General features: G+C 40.4%; 1 protein-coding gene across 8 annotated transcripts in view; it reads left to right on the top strand.

The window, feature by feature from the left end:
- The window catches only part of LOC107224196 (neuronal PAS domain-containing protein 1), a 131,451-nt gene that overhangs the window by 94,833 nt on the left and 14,752 nt on the right, over window positions 1-21,866 (top strand). For 7 of the 8 annotated variants that reach the window (XR_006904401.1, XR_006904403.1, XR_006904404.1 and 4 more), the window contains 2 exons: window positions 8,741-8,859; window positions 15,259-15,348. Coding sequence is in view for 3 of the 8 variants with exons in the window: in XM_046740004.1 (XP_046595960.1) it covers window positions 8,741-8,859; window positions 15,259-15,348 (209 nt within the window). In the remaining 5 variants the exon portion in view is untranslated. The remainder of the gene's footprint in view (window positions 1-8,740; window positions 8,860-15,258; window positions 15,349-21,866) is intronic. The other variant, XR_006904402.1, reaches the window with a different exon arrangement.

The raw sequence follows: 21,866 nt of genomic DNA, 5'->3' as shown, positions 1-21,866 counted from the left end.
GACGGACGGACGGTTCTGGCGTTGCTGCTTCTGCTTTTGCTCCTGCTTCTGCTTCTGCCGCTCTGTATAAACGCAAACGCGTAAAGTAACGATTAGTGATTACAGCTTTCATAGGGCTGTTGTTGCTATTTCTGCCTCTTCTTATTCCGCAGCCCCCTCCGGCAGATGTGAATTCGTTTGTGTCGCCTCTCGTCCTGATCGCTCGATCCTTACCTGAACTGAAAATGGCTTGATCATAAAATATTTTGAAAGTCTTCAATGCGTAATTTACTACAAAATTTATCTCGTAAATTAGATAAAATATACAAGAAATTACACAATAAATTACAGATGCACACATCATCGGATATACTGGATCAAAAATCATCTAGTTCACCGTATAGTTGTTTACATGATTTTTAATTTAGTATATCTGATGATGTCTGCTTTTGTAATTTATTGTGTGATTTCTTATATATCCTATCGAATTTACGAAATAAATCATTTAGTGAGTTAAACGCTGAATTTTTTCGAAACACCGTGTGATTTGACACATCGACATTTTCAGTAGGTATACAAACGCAGAGAAATGTGCTGTATTTTATCCGAGAGACTTCGGTGAAATTGAACAAAAATTTAACACATTTTTTATAACGAATATTCCCGAATTTTTTTTCACATGAATTTGTCCAAGGCCACGAGTTTATAAGAATTTTATGCAAATTTGATCTCATTGTAAATATTTTTGTAAGATTTCTTCGAAACGTTCCTGATAATTGCTTCAATTTTTATACGGAACGATAAAATTTTCTTGTCGTCATACTTGACTATCATTTGTTACAAAAATTGCTGGAAAGATTTTTCGATCCCAGTTTTCCAAGTCATATAATTTACCGTATAAATTGAGCGAACTTTGTTCTTTTTATTCCTTCTTTTATTTCGTACTTGACGAAAGTTTCGCCGAAATCTCGAGTCGATAAATCTTATGCTCTTTAGAACGAAAAGACTTCTTTTCAAAACTGCGGTTCAGATAGAACCCAAAAGTACGAATCAGTCTCAAAGACGAACGAGTATGAAGGATTTAAATTTTTCCAAATAACAAAATCGCCGATAACAGTTAAAAAATAATCATTCATTGGTACGATCTGTTCCTGTAACGATCGATTTTCTTACATCTTCACTTACCTAAAATATTCATTCTCTTATTAGAATCCACGCGAGAAACTTCACCAACTGTAATAATATCGTTCAAAACTGCGTACACATACCCGTATCATTATACACATAAATAATGTAAACAACCCCCCGCAGTTGGTGTATAATACGTGTGCGATGATGATGATGATTATCAGAACTTTGCGTATTTTGTCAAGCTCATTTGCCGCGATGTCACGACTCTCTGCGTATAGGATGAAATATTACGTCGATTCATTCTAGTTATCCCGTTGCCAGGGGCGGATCCGAGACCTGCAGCGGTGGAAACGTGTCCCTAGCATACATATATATATATATGTATGTATGTATATATACGAGTATATTTATATATATATATATATATATAACACGCGGTGAAGGAGGAGGGGGGAATGATGGCATACCTAATCACACCGGTATCAAAGACCAATAAAAACCGTTTAAATACAAACGGGATAGTACAGGTATAATGAAGAAATCACCGCGAGATTGAGTCGTATCCTGTGCAGCGGCTTGATTGAGAGGAGAACCTGGAGCGTTTAAAGCTCGGTTGCATTGATATACCGACGTGCGGTAGGCTTCGCGGCCTTTATAATCCTGGCAATTTAAGGGGGAATAAACGACAATTTGTGTGAAAATAAGGGGGGGTATTAGGCTTCGTAAATATCCGCATTAGCGAAGGAAGTGAATAAAAAAAAAAAAAACGAATAAAATTAAAAATATCGAGAGGATTATACGTACTCGAGTTTTAACCTGCATTTGGGTAACTCGAAATATCCAAGTCCATGGATCTCGAATGTGAAAAGGGAATTACGGTATGGGATTCTGGCTGAAAACATGCCGAAAGATTTTTGTTTTTTTTTTCACTGGAAAGTAGGGAAATGACATCGAATATTGTTACGACTACTGTAATTTCGGAGATCTCATGCTGATTTTATACTTTTGATTGAAAATGGATTTTTTTTTTTTGCTTGTTTTTTATTAAAAATTTAATGCAGAATGTGATTGTTTCTTTTTTTTCTTTCTTTTTTTTTCTGCGTTCAAGACTTGCGGACTCGGATATTGAGCCGGCGTAATTCGAAGATTAAAAATTGAAAGAACGTGACGAACTGATAGAAATAGGTTCTTCTGGATGGAAATAGTGTGCTTGAGATTAAACTCGGGGGGAAAAACATTAGTTTTAGAATATTTACAAAGAGAGTGAAAAAATGTAGAAATTATACGCGATGATCGGTAAAAGTTTAACCTAACAATCTGTCACGTTGGAATGAAAAACAGAAATTGTAAATATTTTGGCAAACCTTTGACGAGAGAAATTCGGTCAGAAATGTATAGTGTGAAAAAAAAAAGAAATATCGATAATTCAGCGTCGAGCTCAGAATCGAAAATGAATGATTGTTTTTCCCAAAAATTCTAATACTTCGGTAATTGAATTTGCGAAAATTTATCACACCTGACTTGATTGACGAGGGTTAGAATTGACTCGATGAAAAATGGCCTTCCGTAAGATCTATCCGCAATTATTTAGCTATGCGAAAAAAGCATTCAATCCGGATACGATGTTCGGACTCAGCTATGCAGGCCATTCCTCAGAGAAGAGGGTACTCGATGCTATTCCTATAATTGTAAGGTCACGCACGGAGTGACGTCACGGTCCCCGAAGGGTCGTCGATAGGCACACGTAAGCCCCCCTCCGCCCCAATTTTCCACCTCCTCGGATCCATTTCTTAACTTTCTGTCTACGAAATATTCCAGTTTTGCAATTTAATTTTGTTTAGCAGCCGTTCATATACCGATTTATTTTACAGGGTACGCGACAAATGTTTGAAACAATGGATCTCAACGATTTTAAAAAGAAAGTTTTAAAATAGCTTCCGATAATTTAAAGTAGAGCGTTTTTTGATTTTTTATTTTTAAATGTCCTCGGACTATTTCGAGGGATTCAAAAGTAATACGCTTTGAATATCGACTCGTCTGTTGATTTTATATTTTTCAATGTTACAGGATGTACAGATTAGCGATAAAAAAAGTTATCTACAAACTGGAATATCGTTTTCCGCTTAACTGTTGACCGAAAAATTGCCTCGTCCATTTGTTGCGACAAGAGTTTATAATGCCAATAATCGATAAGCGTTGAATAATTTTGGAAAATTCGATCTTTATTTCTTTCACCGTTTCTCTAGCTGCTGGATTATTGTACGACAGAATTATTCTTGTTTTGTAAAATCGATGAATTTTTTCCAAAACCGTTTCCTCGGATTTTACGTACATGTAACTGGAAAGGTAAAAGCTGGAGGTATAATAAAAATCAATGAAATTCCTCGCTGTGGTTACTCGACAAATCTACCAACGCGGTCGGCCGGTCGGTTGGTTGGTCGGTTGGTTGGTCGGTTGGCTATCGCAATCTACAATCGGGGGCGTAATTACAATTTACGAGGCACGCAGTAAAAGTATCCAATCCGATGGAGGCAGAAATCAAAGCTGAGATTGACGACGTACAGCCGCTGATCGCGCCAAGAATTAGCAGCTGTCTTACTTTTTTTTTTTTTTTTTGTTTCATTACTACTTTACATCGCATTTTTGTAAAGTCCAATCCAGGCATCTGAGTGACGGAAGTGCAGAAAAAACATTTTTAGACAGTGATCGGTAAAATTTTACAATCTAAATTAGTACGTACTCGGTTTTTTTTTTTTTTATTCACGGAAGAATAAAACTATGTAAGCTAAATACGAGAATTTAAAATCGAAAGATCATCGTTTCGTGATAATAGTTGCGAGATTTATCAGAGAATAGTTCAAAAACTAGGTCAGTATAAATTGTGCCGTGAATTCTTTGCAGAATTGTGTATCAGAAAAAATTGTTCAAGCCGATCGCTGAGAAAATCGTCGTAGAAATGACTGGGAGGATTTTTTTTAACGAGTATTAGACAAGGCTCTTGTTAATCTTTTGACAAAAGTCGAATCATTTAAAAAACCGTTATCACGCGGTGGTGATTTGTCACGTAAAACTTGGAAATCAGAGAATTCTTGAATTGGTCAGAAAAAAACAAGTTATAAAATGTTACTAGTAACAAAATAATTACTCTTATTGGCACTACGATTTAGCATTTTAGTCGCGGAAAAAAATCTAAATCTGGTCATGAAAAGTCAGGAAAGAGTCAATGAATTTTTTAAATTATCTCTAGTGACCGGGACGGTTAATGAATTGCATAAAAAATTGTTTGATTAAAAATTACACCGGTATAGATTGAATCGCGTTTGTGGATTCGAATAAATCGGCCAAAAATACGAATCGCACAGTTTTTTTGCAGCAAACTTTTGCACATCAGGGCGAAATACAGACGAGCAAAAATAGTAACGCAGAGGGAGTGGAGCCTCCGTAAGGTTGTTTAAAAATGTAATTTAGTTATGAAGTTCATTAGGCATCAGGGACAGACAAAGCTCTCAAGCCGCGGGTATTATATCGTGACAAAGAGCAGTTTGGCTCGTGCGCCAAGGTACAGTCCGTGGTTTGCGGTGCTTTCTACTCCTCCATTCCCACCCCGAGGGTGCGTAGGACCGGAAATATCGCTGGGCGATTCGGCTACGCAGGACAGAAAGAAGCCTTGACGGGGATGTGGAGAAATAAGAACTAATTTAAAAACAGGATTCCGCGATTATCGTCATCATCGGACTTTCCTGATTTCAAGTATTTTCAAGTCAAGGTTGCTCGGACGTTAGAGCAGCGTAAAGAAAAAAAAGTTACATTTTTTATTTGTTATTATTCGCAAATAAATGGGTATAAAATAATTTTTTTCAGTAATTGCGTTTGTAAGAATTGGATATTTAACGCGTAGTCAATAGAGAATACAATTTAACCACAACTGCTGAAGATGAGAATACAAAAAACTGTGATTTGTGTTAATCGATTCTCGGAGATTACGAAAGAATTATAAAAAACTTGTTCCGATGTGTAGTTTTGTCAATATTTTGATCTAAATGATCGAAAAACGTAAAAGTGTGGCAACGTTTGGTAAAAAAAAAAAAAAAAAAAACGCGCCAATATTTAAATTCACTCATTCAATCATGTTATTTTCCGTTTTATAATTTTTTTTTTCTTCACAAATCGTCCGTTGTGTCGAAACTGAGCTGATTCATTCCTCGTTTTGTAAGTTTAGAAACGATATTCAACTAAACACTAGCAACAAAAACGTACAGCTGTTAAATACGCTGTTGCCAGATCTATATTATACGAAAAAATACTTGAGTCAAAAGACCTTGGTTTATTAATATTAGTAAATAAACAACTAAACTAATCCGATCAGAAGTGATCTCAGATAACATCTGAATTCAAGTCCTTAATTATAAATGTTCACATTTTTTACTTCAGTCACAACAAAAAAAAATCTAGCCTTTATTACGATTTACGGAATACTGTCCGAACAACCTTACCAACAAAGCTCTGGTTCCGTCAGTTTCGTACCATTTTCACAAGACTAAAATTCATAATTGGAGGATCTTAATAGAGACAGCTTCGACGAATTGCTCCGAGAGGATTATAATAACAAGCTCGTCAAATCATTCGGCGCTGCGAGCTTACGTCAAGCTTACGGCGATACCTGCACGCTGTACTAAAGAAGGACCAATTTCGGGTCATAAACCCATTAACTTATACGACTGTGGTATATGTGTATAACTTTTTAGAAAAGGAGAGGGAGGGGGGGGGGGGGAGAGGATCGCGATCCAATTCCGTTGCGGTAAACAAGCAAATTGCATTGATCATTATGCCTCGTGGATCGTATAATAATATTATACAAGCTGCAGTTAATCTAATACGCGAATATTTCGTCGAGCATTGTACAGGCGTACACGATATTACCCATATATATATATATATATATATATATATATGTATGTATATTTATGCTTACAACGCCACGGAGGGACTCGAGCAATAAGCGTCAGCTGCGAGAAACGTTGCAGATAGAAGGAGAGAGAGAGAGAGAGAGAGAGAGAGAGAAAATTTTATCTGATGTTACTGAGTCAGACGGAATTACTTCCGGTCTCCGCAGCGGTCTGTCACAAAACCGAAACATTGCCAGTATCAAAAAAACGCGTGTGGTGGAACGTTCTTTTCGTGAAAAAAAATAAATAAATAAATAAATAAAATAAAATAAAATACACTAAAATAAATGCAACCGATCGTATTACACGACAACTGACATTCGTGCGGAAGTAAAAATTAATCAGAATTTTTGTCATTTTCCGAAGAAACGCGGGATGAAAAAAAAAAATGACGACACTTTTAGGGGTGGAAGAGAACTCGCGCAGCGTCGATTTATCGACAACGTCGACCGCCATGTTGGGAGTCTAAAATCTATCATTGAAAGTGAAAACCCTCCCCGGCGACCCGAAAACGACCCAAAGAGCTCTTGCGGTGTTAATACGAGGGGGCAGAGGGGGTCCTCAGTCGGGATAGCAGCAGGGTGAGATCTTATCGCTGAGTTACAGCGATAGGGCGTGCCTCCCCCCACACCTCCCTCCCCCCTCTGTTCTTTTTTCCCATTTCAACCCCGTGTCTGTATTCCTCGCCCATTTTCTCGTTGGTGTAATATATTTCACACCGAACGGGTGTATTTTTTCACCCCCTCCGACTATCGGCGACGGTGAATTCGGACGGAATTGTATCGAAAGACGGAGAAATTGTGCGAATGAGGAAGGAAAAAATCAAAATATCTAGCATCGCGTTCAGGATTCGAGCATCGGAATTCCGCCGTCTGAGATCACCGTTACTGTAATTTCACGTAATTTGCACTAGTAATATACAAGGGATAAAGACACTTGAGAGTCTAGTTATATCAGAGTCCATACCTTGTAACGTGGCGTTGAGCACTTAGCGAGATATAAAGCTGCACTCGCGTAGCTTTTATACTTTTTACACAAAGCTACCGGTCAGTTTTGATGTGAAAAATTTGAGAATAACTTGATCCAAATATCGGTATAAACAAAACTATTTTAAAGAAGTGATCAAATGGGTAGAGTGTGGAAGAAGAAGTAGACAAACGAGAGAAAATTATCAGTTATAAAGAAAATGAGAGACCAGTTTGAGGAATCTAGTGCATGAGGGAGAAGAGATACAGGGCTAGAAGGTTTGTTGAGTATATTATATATAGTATGACGTACGATGGAGATCCCTGGTTAATTTGACGTCCGAGTGACGGGTCATTAATCACCGATCGATTGTGTAACCCTTGGATAATAATTTTGTTAAGCGTTCACTTAGGGCCGTTCATCCTTCTTCGTTCCTTCCTGCAAGTCATCCCTGCCTTTATAGCTACGCAACCAACAGCGTTGATGCAACTGCAGCCTATAACAGGGATAAATGTGTCGGTCATTGTTTGCCCTCAGCTTTGACGACTCCATAAACTGTGTGCACAATTCGTCTTTCGTTAATGCACGCGTTACTAATTTAATCGACAAATAATTCACATCCTACATCCCACATCGGACAGCGATATCCTCGACTCATCTCAAGCAAACACCGTGAAACAATGTCTGTATACTTAAATTTCTCCGCGTAATCCGAGCGGGAGAACAGCATCCGATTCGTTAAAAAAATCCTCTTCCATCCTTATCGACAGGATTTTTATTTTTTTCTTCGAGGTTTTGTCTAAGACTGAGATTAAAAAAATTCAAACAGCTCAAATAACCTCTAAATTCTCTCAACCTTCCATTCCTCAAGAATCTTCCCGTCAACCATCTATCGCTCAAAGTATTACCTGGGTGAAAAAATGACACGGAAGGTTCAGATCGAAATTGCGAAAAAAGCTGAAATAAAAAGCTGCAGTAACGGGATTCGAGACATGGAATCGTCCAGCGAGGATAGTTAAAAGCCGCAGAGAGAGCAAGACAAGGTCCGACGAAGGTGAGAAAGAAACACAAGTAGGGAGTGGCAAGCGTGTTCAGGATGTGTTCAGGATACGTTCGAAATCGTACAGCATTGTCCTGTGACACGCTAGGCGCCGTTAGTCGACCTTGTCGTATCCCGGTGATCGCCTGCGGTCTCGTTTAACCTGTACGCTTCGTTTCACACGGTTCCCAGTGCCCACCTCTACCTCTATACTCGTCCAAACGATATAGTGAAAAGAACAGTAGACGTAGGGTATATACAGGGTGTTTCCGGGTAAACGCCACATTACGTTGGGTTGCCAACCACTGAGGGGTACAAATATCGTTAAGAGAGACTTACCTAATTACCGGTAGGTAACGGGCTAGCTACCGATAACTCGGTAGATCTGTTTTACCAATATTTTCACCCCTCAGTGGTAGGCAATTTAACATACTACGGCGTTTACTCGGAAAGATCCAGTATATTGTAAGTGGAATGATTTAAACAGAAAGAAGGGGAATTGAAGAAAGTAAAAGAATCGAAACGTGTTTACCGTGATCAGTAGTCCAAGTTCTTTTCTCTCACGAGATAACCAGAACCAATGCGAATCAACAAGAAGGGAAAATTGAAATTACCGATACGAATGAACGTTGAGATGTAGAGAATGGGATGAATCTATTAATTCGAATCTCTGTTACAGTTGTGATGCACAAGGACAAGGACGAGAGTGCTCACCACGATTCGCATTACCGAGCACGCGAGCTTGCTGCTCTTGCGGCGTACGACCACCATCACCTAGACGGGGAAATGTTCCTACAGGTGAGTAAGTCACGACTTGGTGTCGTTCGTCCTCGACCCCTTATCTCCAATCGTTCATAGTACTTACACTGCTGCACAAGTGCATGTGCAACTCGGTATATAAAACACAGGTCCGTGAGATGGGATTGTGACACTGCGGTGTCAAAAGACGCAATGAAACGTGGCAAAAGCGAATGGTGCAAGAAAATAAGTAGGCAACACGATCGAAGGTAGAAGAAGAAAAATTAATGGATGGTCGGACCGTGCGCCGTGTAACCGGGGAATGAATTTGATGAATTGTGTCTAGTCGTTCAAGCTTATATTTCGCTCGTGTGCGGCTCCGAAGTCAATGAGTTCCCCGCGAGCTGTCAATGCGATACTAACGATGGCCAATAATCGACCCTCGCCCGTATGTTTCGTGTCGATGATCCGATTGGCCGACAGGCGTGAAATAAATTCACCTCGGGTGTTTCTCAAATTATCGATATAAGCATATTTACCCGCAGGTATTACACGCTCAATCGGAACGAGATCTATAATTCAATTTATCTCTTGTTAAGAATGAAATATACCGTTCGAAAAAAGATTCCTGCTCCGAATGGCCGGTTTCAGATTTTTACTTCAACGGGATAACTCTTTCTTTTCGTATTTTTGACAATGCACGTTAAATATTTCCATCAAAAGCGATAAACCTATAATACGTCCACGATGTATCATACACTGTATCATTTACAACGGTATGAATAAAATTCATAGATTTCAATCCCTGAAGTCTGACGCCGTTGGTGAATCGTCCTTAAGGGCTTGGCTGACCCTAATGATTTTATAATAAGCTCATCTATTTACTTATTTTTTTGACGCTTCTTTTTTACCGAGTTCCTTAGCCATTAGCTCGCGGAGTCCTGAAGGTAAGAGCCGAGCATCCACCCATCCTCCTCGCCCTCCTCTTCCTCCTTCCAAAGGCCGCGTCGTAAAGGTTTTCATTGTTATTAATGCCGGCTCGAGAGAAAGATTATTGCGTAACCAGTATAAGGTTCGGTTTCCACGCCAGAAAGCATTACCTTCGTGCCTTTCGCTCCGGCATCTTCTTACGTTTCAGCCTGTACGCGCTTCTCTTGAATTATACAAACTCGAATAAAGTTTTCCTCGTACGTGTAAAAAACGGAAGGCGGAAATTGATTATCGACAAAAGAGGTTAGTCCGATACATCGGCCGCGTTGACTTTTCAAAAACGTTTCAAAGTCCGTTATCAGTCACGTTATTCACATCGTGCACGTTGAAAATTGCAATTATACAACTTGACGCGATAATTTATCGTTGGCGTGCCGCAGCTGGGGCTCTCGATGGATCAGCTGACGCGTGTCCGCCATATTTACGTTTAGTCGCTAGGCTAGAGAGTCCAAAGACATGCGAGGCTCGTCAGCAACAAGTAAGACCTCGTGCGAAGGTCGCGTGCGACAGTTAATTCGAACTTGAATTCAAAGTTCGATTTTCATCAGGTATGCCCAGCTTCCTCCCTTTCCATTCTTCTTTCCATCGCAAGAACCGAATGGACGTATCGATCAGTTGGACTGAATTGTAGGTTAAATTTTCAGTTATGACCAACGACTTGCAGACACTCGTGTAATTCATTTCGTTAAAAAATATCCACAGTCCTGCGACCAGAGCAATGGAGCCGCAGAGTGCAGCGCCTGCAATATAAACTGAACGAGGGAAGAAGGTGGATGGGATTGGATTGGGTCGACCCGAGTCAGTTCAGGTTAGGCAAGCTGGCGAGGTTCGCGCGCCTTCGTCTGGCACGGCTAGTCCTTGCCGTATTGATCGGGGACTCCTTGAGCCCACCGACCCTCCCGTTTCCGCCTTCTGTGTCTTCTCGCAGAAAACAAGCTTGCCCGGGTTTTTGCCTCTTCTTGTAATACAATCACAGAGAAAATGAAAGGAGAAGCCCCGTTATCGTACAATTTTGAAAACCGAGATCATTAGCGAGCTCCGTCAAGATTCATTCGGGATAAAAGTGAAGGTAATGACCCACCGGAAGTAGAGGATGAGAATGTAAGAGAAAAAAGAAAACTGACAAAAACTTTCGACCCTCTCGTAAGTAGCTCGAGTCATTTGAGTGGTGAAATGGGTACAATCTTTGAAATAGAAAAAACTTTTATGTTCTTGGAACAGAACGAGGGGTTCGTATGGGTGTCTAAACGTCGGCCTGCATTACGCATGCGGAAATTGCACGCGTCTAGCGTACACATAAAAGAAACGTGGCTATTTTCTTCAACAAAGAATCACATGTCTGAACTATAAGTATATTTGCAAGCAGCAAGTTACTTTGTGGTTCACTTTCGCGTATAGTACAAAGGTACCAATCCCAGGAATACATTCTGTAACGGTTATTCACAAAAGCATTGCGGTGACTCGTTCCGGGAACGATTTCCATAGTCTTGAAATTACTGAAAGGAAATGGGGGAAAAAAAATAATACAGAGCGAAAATTCTGCTGCAAATAGAAGAATGCCGGGTATTACGTGTCGTCTGAAAAATCAACGGATACTACAACGGTAACTCGGGGAAACAGGAGTATTTTTGATGGGGTCAGAATTGCAGCTACATCATATTTTTTGCAAAATGGTTGTATGTGTGCGAGATTTGGGACATTTGGACGCGAAGGTGGTCACGAAAATTCAAAATTCGAATTGCGGAATGAAATATCAGGAGGGTTGCAATGACGGTTGTATGATCTGGCGGTGCAAATGCGGGGTGTTAAAGCCCGTCAGGAGTTCGCGCTTTGTTGAGACACGCGAAAACAAACTTGACTGTTCTGCACGCGAGACCCACTTTACCTAGACTCAACGCTGACCACCGGCTACGCCTAGGCCTGCCCCTACAACGTTGTTGCAGAAACACGCATGACACGGGATCGAAGTAAAAGCGCGACTCATCTTAAGGATGAATTGGCCGTACCGTCTGAATGAAAATTTAGGAAACAGAGTAAAGCAACCGTTTAAAAAACATCCAGCAATGTCGTTTGTGTCAATTTTGGTCAACGCGAATGAAACAACATCCCTGTACTATGTGATCGAAATGAATATGATCAAATTTGAATGACGCAAGCCAAGATACCAACAATTTGAGAATAGGATTTTATAATTGAGCACTAAAAATACTTAAATCCGATTATTTTGATCCAATCCGCATGTCTTTTAGCATATTTTGTTCACCATTGAGATATTCAGAAATCTGCCGAAAAATAACCTCACAAGTAGATATCTCCAGCGTAAATAGATATAGATTTTTCTAAGCATGATACAACAGATGTTTGTCAAGAATTACATTTGCACGTTATAAATTTTCTGTAATGTATGATTTTTTAATAATTTTATGGTCAATTTGTAGGTTTCTGGTTATCGAACAAAATGAGCACAAAAATATTAAAATCTGATGTAAAACACCAGAGTTCAATCATTTTGATCGTTTTGATGATAAAACTTTATCTCATATCAACGTTGATACCTTGAGTTACGTTTTTAAAATTTTTGCAGATCCATTTCTATCACACAGCAGGGAAGTAGTCCCTTTTGTATCTTCTATCACTGGTAGAAATAACACAGGTCAAGATATTTCAAACAATTTCTTCTCCTCTCCTTAAGCTTTTGATTAATACGGTGGGGTATTTCCATCGGTTATAAATCCAAGTGATAAGAAACTAAATAAAATCCCGCAGTATAGTGACGATGAAAAATGTTGTACAGATCAGAAAGTATCCCGAAGTTGAAACCAGCTAGGGCGATGGCGAAAGGAAGTTGCCATTTCTGCTTCACCCTCCACGTAGAAATATACACCTATACACGCCCGGTACATTCAGAGGGTTGGATTCACGGCTCCGAGCTGCATCAGATATCGAGGTGAAATCCTATTACGTCGTATCCCGGGGGAATCGGGTTCTTGGATTGGGTCGTGAACGGCTCAGGTTGGGGAGCAAGCCGGGCTTAGGGGTGTGTGCACCCCGTCCGCGTTCTACGCGCAGATCTCTATCGACGAAACCTATATCTTCTCCCCGCTTTCCCTGCCTCGAACCATGGCTGACTATACTCCGTCAGCTCGCCCCTGATTCTCTCCTCCTTCCTCATCACCCTCGCTTCCAAGGCGTTATAACCAATGAAGGGAGAGCAGCATCCGCGCATGCGGATCTCGCTATCCCTGGGATTCCATTTTGTGTCAACCCCGTGTTGATATGGATGTTTCGATCATTGGATAAACTGGGCGGGTGGGGAATTCTCCTCGAGTTATCTTAACTGCAGAGTGCTGGCCGGCTTTGAGACTGGATTGACTTCACGATTCAACCTGCGACATGATCCTCCCCGTATCGAAGGCTAAACACTTAATTGCCAGTTCAAGGATGAACGAAGTGATCCGGAATACGTGATCCGCCTTTGTAGTGGCCGTAACGAAAACTCTGGTATCTTCTTACCTTCAGGACCCACGGATGAACTATAAAGTATAAACATATCATTTTTCTCAGATTGACAAATCGCAGACCGTTTATATTACAGACTACAGTTTAGGCTATCGTGTACCGAAACAATGGGAAAAGCCAGTCAGCACTTCTTGAACACACTTACTGCTGGCCACGATTTTGACACATGGGGTCAATTTGACCCGGATGGTGCTTCATCCACCCGCACATTTAGAACCCATTAGTCGGGTTTTACTATAAAAATTTAGGACTATACTTTAAACATTTTTTACTATGTCTGCAAAGTTGAAATTAGGAAAGTATAAAATTGAATCGTTTAAAAAAAATTATCGCAAATTCTTAGTTATGAAAAAGTGCATTCGTACGGGTCAAAATGACCCGGGGTGTCAACGAGGGGTTAAACCATACCTACACCAAGGTATCCAACAGCTACCGTAGCGCCTAGTAGTCCATACTGTAGATCATTTGAATCTTGATAAAATAGTAACCGTGTGGTGTAATTACTCGGATATTTCACCGTGGCACTACGCTGTGCAGGTTGAAGCAACGGCGTAAAAAAGGCCGGGTCATTACCGTGAAAAGTGTTCTCCTCGACGGAGTGTGCCTATTATATAGCGACTGTGTGGCGAGGGCGCGGGCGTCTTATTTTGTTATTATTTTAATACCACCTGGAACTCGTTAAAATTCCCTGAATACGTGATTTATGCTAATACAGGTATGTCTGCCTCGTGTGCCTGTATAAACAACGCGTAGTGGCGGCAGTGCCATGGCGCTCGAGTCGCACGTGAAACGGTAAAACAGACGGGTAACTTATATCCATTCCATCCAGCCCCCAAACACACGCATACAGACCAGCAGGGATAACATTTTTCAAGAAAAGTGACGGACACCGTCAGCCACCGGCGACGCGCAGTAAAGACAAATGGCCTTTCCAGTCAAGTTATAAAACAATACCTACCACTGCCAAACATCCCCTTGTACGATACGATTCCCCACATGCTAGCTTCTGCGTAAAATCAGATTTACGAGCCTCGATCCGAGCTAGCAGCGATCCCATTAATTGCCCAACATAAAAAAAACGAAAATCAGTGAATTTATTGAAGAAAGAAGAATCTTTCCAACGACAATAGAACCATGCTTGCAGCCCTTTTCCTAGTCCGAATTGGCTGGATACTCGAGGTAATCACAGAAGCTACGCGAATCGCTCCAGCTGTTCATCGATTCCTCATCCACCCCTAAAGCAAATCAAACGGGCCCATTAGCAGTGACCGTCGAAGACTCGACTTCGGATTACCAATTTCTATTGATAGCATTAATAATAAGGTAAAGAACCCGAATTGGAGGTTAACCTTAAACGAATTTTCCAGCCATTCGACATCAATTTCCGTTCGGAAGTAAAGCCAACCCAACCTCCGTAGAAACTCTGCGTCGATATCACACCGAGGCAAAAAGTTATCAAACTTTTTTTTACAGCCAACTCTGTATCGGCCGAGGTTCCCCGTCGTATTTCGGAAGGTTGGGCGTTTGTGGGTATCCACCTACCCTCTTATACCCTCGGCGGTGGTTCGCCGGGGTGGCTGTGCCTGGCACGGAACTGCGCCGAAATAAAACAAAATAATATATTTGGCCTTAAACGGAGCTACACAACCCTCGGGAGCCTCAGCTCCAACTTCTTCCCTCCGCTTGCACCACCCCCTTGAGTCGATATAACATTCGAACCATTCGTAAACTGGAACGCGGATATTTCCAGCCCCTGAGTATTCGGCGTCGCTTTGTAAATGGCAGATGAACAATTAATACCCGATTGATTGGTTTGAGCAAAAAATTACTACGAAAAATCTTGGCTTCAACGAATGCTTTTTTTTCCTTACAGTATCGACCGAGAAAAAATGTTGTACATCTTTCAGGATCAGCACTGATCATTCAGTCACTAATCGATCTCTCTTTCAGGCGTTGAACGGATTCCTGCTGATCCTCACGTGCGACGGTGAAGTCTTCTTCGCAACTCACAGTATCGAGAGTTACCTGGGCTTCCATCAGGTGAGTTTGAAAGGAGTTGAAAATCAATCGTTTTCATAATCCGCGACTAAAAATCGGACTGTCAAATCAAAGGTAGAGGATCAATTGGTTACCGATACAGTTTTCTGATTACCGACGGGTTACCGATCGAGCTTTCCGTTTATCGACAGGTTACCGATCGAGCTTTCTACTTATCGACAATTCCGACAAATCAATTAATCGATCCTCGATCGTCAGGCTACAATACCGAATCCAATCAGCCCGGCTCGTTCAGAGATAAACATATCAAAATTAGTTCCAACTCACCGGACACGCGCATTGTCTAAAATCTTTCCGGAAAGCCGGTGCACGGTTTGTAGGGCGGCTCGTTGGTCGCGTTTAGCAAAGTTTACATAGTAGAAACGCAAATCCCTGCAGCCGTGCCGAAGAGCCCGAGTCACGCTACTCCCTCACTCTCTCTCCTCCGTACATTCGTGTTTACAGAGCCGCCCGTTGGCAGGTTGTGTACACACGTGTATCCAAATGACTGACTTTCACGTTCTGATATGTTACACCCACGCACGTATCCGTGACGTCGATGTACCTACGCACTGCACACGATGCACCACTACACAGCTTCCAAAAGGCGAGAACACGAAGCCAGTCATTTTCCAGCTCGTCGCGATAATACATGGTAATAAACCGTAACACCACCTCGATTACCTTGGGTTAGGAATAGAGCGTATTATCCCAGATTTTCCACCATTCTTTTTTCAATTTTCAACCTTTCTACTCATCTACAATTATTTTGCGAATGAGACACGGTTACGGTGAACCGGGCTCTGAACTGACTCTGTCATTTCGAGATTTATTTCCACCGATACTCAGCCTGGAATCAGATTTCGGCATCACCAAATGTCACTCTTGCCAGACACTAAACTCAGATTTCTGTGAAGAGAGAATAATTAATGTCCAGTCAAGCATGAGTGATTGTCGCAAAAGACAAAGGTCTGATAATTTGCGCGTATTTGTCTATAAACTATCACGCCTAGCACTGAATACCTCGGTGATACGTCTGCTTGAAGTTTGCAAAGAAATAGAAATTATCTAGATGGATGGTGTAGGGGGTAAGGGTGAACGACGCGGATTGAGAACTAATGGTGCCCCATTGACTAATGATCGTATCGGTTGAACTATTAATAAATAGGGAGAAGTAAGGGGGTGAGGGTGAGAGGAAAGAGGCTAATAAAGACGCGAGTGGAATCGCGCGGTGTGTATTATATGTATAGAATTATAGACACAGGTACGCACCTTTAAATAACACGTGGTTATACAAATAAACATGTCTATGTATGGTATAACACGTACGCGTGCACGGTAACATACCGACGACCCTTTTCTTACGCTCCGGGCATCTTGGCTTCATAATTCTTCGCAGTAATTGAGAGCTCAAAGCATGCTTCGAGAGACTGAGAGAAAGATAACGAGAGAGAGAGAGAGAGAGGGATGTAAGGGGGAAGAATATACGTACAAGAAAAGGAGTGAAATAACGGGGGGAACTCGATCACTGCATAACGTATATAAATAAATGTAAATAAATGTAAATACGACAATATACACCTTCCTGCATGCCTATATATGTACAGCCTTACAGTTCACGCTCATATTTTGTATTTTTTATTGTCCATACCAGGTGCACAAAGTAGACTGATACCGATCTTGTGTCGCGAAAAAAAACAAACAATTCATACCGTGATCTCTGTTCAAAAACGATGACAGGGTTAATTGTAATGGCAGTTTCAACAGTGTCGAGATGATGATTTCAAAAATTTATTCAAAAGCAGAGAAATTAAAGAAATCGTCAATTTTACAAGGATTAGAATTTATAGAGCTTGCACTTTCGAATTGATTTATCTGAGTTTATTTTAATCGCCTAAGGACCAGTAATTTTCATTGAAATTCTCATAAAATGTCCTCGTACTGATAAACTTTTGAATATTAAATTAACAAGAAGAAAATTGCACGGATTATCAGGAATTTTTGTCGCTCGTGGTAGAAAATTTGAAAATTACACGTCCGATAATTTTATCATTTTCTTCCTTCTTGCGAAAATCAAATTTCCATCGCTGAATCGTTACGGTTTTCGAATAGAACACCGAGTAGACAAACGATGTGATTTAGATGCACGCGTATATAATACGAGCGTGTATGAAAGATGTAATACACGCGTTACACGTCTTAGGTACGATCATAAGTTCACATGTGTAAATATCCCTAACCGGTGTGTGCATACCCATACATATATAACATATTATATATATATTTTTATGTATCTACGCGAGTGTAATACAGAGAAAGGCGCGACGTCGAGCGAGCCACGAGTTATTAATGCTCCGTACGAATTCATTATTATTACAGGACTGATTTGTTTCAATTTGTGATCTCGCTTTGATCACGCCGAACGAACTTGTTCGCCATAGCTTCGGGCCATTTAACCCGCTATCTGCACTCGGGCGTGTGTCGTCAACACCTATAATATCCATACCATGCGCCGCAATGCAGTTACTATTAATATCAATTATTCACCAATAATAATAATAATAACAATAGTAATAATAATCATCGTAACAGTAAAAGTCGCTACAAGATTGCAACAAAAATGTCAGTGAAGAGGAAGGAAGGTGAAAATAAAAATCGCGAGATGGTGTTCAAACTATTTTGATTGTTATCTGGAGTAGGCTTGTTTTTATACCAGACTGTACTGTTCGAATACAGCAAGATCGATTACGAATACAATTGTCGTTGTGTTGTTGAAATAATGGACTGTACATGAAAAAAAAAAAAAAAAATCATTTGTAATTTCAGGTGATGGCTTAAAAAAAAAAAAAAAAATTCAATGGTTAGTGAAACGAATTAATCTTCTACGTGTGCACGTAAGAAATTTTACAAGCTACCAAACGCTTTTTTCTCTTCGCCTAATTACGGAATTTGAAACGCGATTTATTTGAGAACAGTTGTGCGAAAAAAAAAAAAAAAAAAAAACAAAAACAAAAACCTTTGCATAAAAATTAGCCAACTTTTTTCGCGTCACGGGATTGCGATTTGCGAATGAAATGTAACATCGATGAAAATCGCGGTACCTACTAAATTTTAGCGCAAAGAGAAAGACGAATATCTTCTCTTCTCTACGTACCGTACGTCGATTCGTTTATAATTCCAAAACTACCGAACGGATTTCGATGATTTTTGTTTTTTTTTTTTTTTCCTGCGGATAGCTAAGAAGTCCGGCCATGTTTTAAACTATACTTCGTTAAAACCAGATCAACGGTTTCGGAGATGTAACGAAATTTTAAAGTCAAGGCGGAAGGGGATGAGGGACACTTGTGCGAACACTGCATGCCTAAAGTTTTACAGATAGAGAAAAGTTACGTTGCGGAGAGTTTTCAGGCTCTCGACGAGCCAGACAAAAACGTAAGCGAGAGCATGCGTGGCTACGCAGTCTGACAGTTTTGCCACAAGAAGCATTCGAAAATATTCGCGGGCGGAGTCGCAACGGGCCCGCTAGTTAATAATATGATATATGCGAGAAAAAGGATGAGAAGAATAAAAGGAGAAGGAGGCGGATAAATATAACAAGATGAAGAAGAGTTAACAGGATCGAGAGATGGAGCGCGGTGCCGACGGGGGTGCGCAAGCGTATCACCTAAATAATTACAACCTCTTAATTAACGACGAGAGATGATCGTAAACCCATCCGCGGCTCGCCTCTGCCATTCTTTAAGCCACCTTCGATATTTCATAATGTATTAGGTACATAACCCCGTATTCAAACGATCGAGCAATTTCTTCTCGGCGAACTCGGAAATCCTCGCCGATTATCGATCGGAAAACGGAATTACCATGTTTTTTTGTTGTTTGTTTTTTTTTTTTTTTTTTCTCTTCTTTTCTTCATTTATCGAGACGTATTTTTTATATCAATTATTAACCGGTATAACTTCTAAATCAATATTTCTGCATCGTGCAGAGGCTACTAAAAATATTTTTTAACAAAAAAAAAAAAAAAAAAAAAGCGGTATATTTACGAATGTTTTTCACACCCACGAAACACGATTGTTCTTTTTTTTTTCTTGTTTTTTCTTTTTTTTTTATCAACGTCATTAATACTACTACACGTCGCATTCAATACACGAATAATACGCGTATATAGACGATGAGTTTGGTCGTGCGCCAGGCTTTATACGTATATACCGTGAATGGCGTAGATATGAATGTACATATATCTACACAGGAAAAGGTCGATGAATTATTGACGAGTTATTCATATACAACGTACGAATAACAAATAACCTATTCGTTAGGGTCGTTTGATATACCGTTCCACCGACAATATTTAAAACCATCCGTGAATAGTGCCGTCGGGATTTACAACCTTATAGGTATACAAGTACCTGTATACAGGGTGTCTTTCAGGTAGGTATCTCTACACGTCTCGGTGTAATCGCCTCGCCGCAAACCCCATCAACCTCAAAATACCTTACACCGAAATCAAACCAAACAAGTACCTGAAACGGACGAACGAACGAACGAATGTATATCAATTTATTAGTTTATTATGCATCGAAAAATTAATGAACAAGGTGTAACGGGTTGAGATGAGATTTTGTAAACAAATCTGCTCGTAGTACACCAACCGTCACGGTATCTGTCACCCCTGAAATAGGCAAACGAAGTGACACGGCCAACTTGGGTTGGCAATAGCTGGGTAATGTAGGGATCTGCTATCTACGAGCTTAGTTCGTTCGCTAACCTCAAATTTTGCCAACACTCGAATTACCGGATCTCTACACAACGCGAGGTAGTGCCAACCTAAATATCGAACGCGTCACTTGAGTTATCTCTTCCGAGATGACAGATACCGTTACGCCGAGTGTACCTTAACGATACGTAGATTAATTATTGACTCACAATCATCGAGTATAAATGATACGATTAAACGATTATCGAGTGAATCAATACGTTAATTATGTCCAGTATATATTGATGAATCGAGGAATTGACGACTTAATATTAGTAGTGGATTAATGATTGAATGGAGTACTCAGCGGATATAGGTATCTTTGAATGAGTGGATAAACTCGTATGATGGAGAAAAAAAAAAAAAAAAAACGCTCTCTTTATCAACGGTATCTAAATTGTGACGAATAAATTATTTGAGGATAAATTTAGTATCGATGAATAAAAAGTAGTCAACACGGGTGGTTAGGTTAGGTTAGATTCAGCCAAGTAACTACGCCAATCGATCGTTCGAGCGAAACGAACGAGTGAACTAACCGAGTACGCGAGTATTACTTATAAGTGATAAAAATAACGTACAAAAAGTTATCCCGACTTTGAATGAATTGGTTGATCTCCCCGCGTATCTCGAATATCTTCGAAAAAAAAAAAAAAAAAAAACGAATGACTTTTCTACTATAATTACAATGACCATACGTGGGGTCCTTACAGCACGGTTGTAAAGCGTCGATGTAAGGTATGTCGGTATTGCCTTAAAGGGTGTAAATGCCCCTTCTCTCACAGTCGGAGAATTCACAAAGATAATACGGAGAGTCGGTCACGATAGATGGAAAGAGAGGTAAGGAAGAAAAAAAAAAAAAAAAAACGACACCGTGGGACGCGTTTTCCGACAAATGACCGTCTCGCAGGTTTCACGGATACAGGGTAATATAACGAACGGGGTGGTTCGACGGATGGGAGGGGATGGGGGGCTGACTCGCGGCTCTGTTTGAGACCTCGGGCATCGGGTATAATTAAAACAAGAACAAACAAACCCACCTCGCCGGGGATCCTCGCGAGTCTCGGCGGGGGAGCGAATGAAGCCCGGATGGAATCACGTGCGGCCCCTCCGGGATCCCACGAGGGGGCCCAATTCCTCCCCCTCCCCTCCGACCCCCCCACCACCCCTACACTTCGTTCATCGCTCTTTCCCATACACATCCCCCCCGTTCCCGATGCTTTATGGGGCCTTTATGCATTTATAAGGACGCTATCATTCATACGGCCAATAACAAGCGACTTTGAGCCACCCTGATCGCCACCCTTCTTATTATTATATTATAATATACAGATTCGAACGGTCAGCTGCTTATCTTACTCGTTTGATCCGCTCCCGGGTATAAATTTGGGAAAAAATCACACCGAGGATGAGATGATTGTTGTATGTTTTTTTTTTCTTTTTTTTTTTTGTACACACGGAATAATAAATTATAATTCGATGATCGTTTTGTTTCAGATACGCAATGCCTAGAGCGAAGGTTTAATGAATTGATGAAATTTATTCGATTCAACGATTATATTGTCGGCATGTTTTTAGTGAATTTTGTTTTTTTATTCCGCTCAGCATTATTGAAACTTGAATGAAAATCATTCAGGGTCGCTTGAGTCGAGTTAATTTGTATAACCGGGGTCAGTTAATCTGCCAACAAAACATGGTAAAAATAAGAAGAATAGAATACAATGTTCAACAAATCGGTTAAGAAAAATTGTTCTTCTTGCGGGAGAGA

Source organism: Neodiprion lecontei, chromosome 5 (assembly GCF_021901455.1).
Source record: "Neodiprion lecontei isolate iyNeoLeco1 chromosome 5, iyNeoLeco1.1, whole genome shotgun sequence".
NCBI classification, from domain to species: domain Eukaryota; kingdom Metazoa; phylum Arthropoda; class Insecta; order Hymenoptera; family Diprionidae; genus Neodiprion; species Neodiprion lecontei.
Note: the sequence above shows the minus strand (reverse complement) of the source record. Positions and strands in the feature narration are given on the sequence as shown.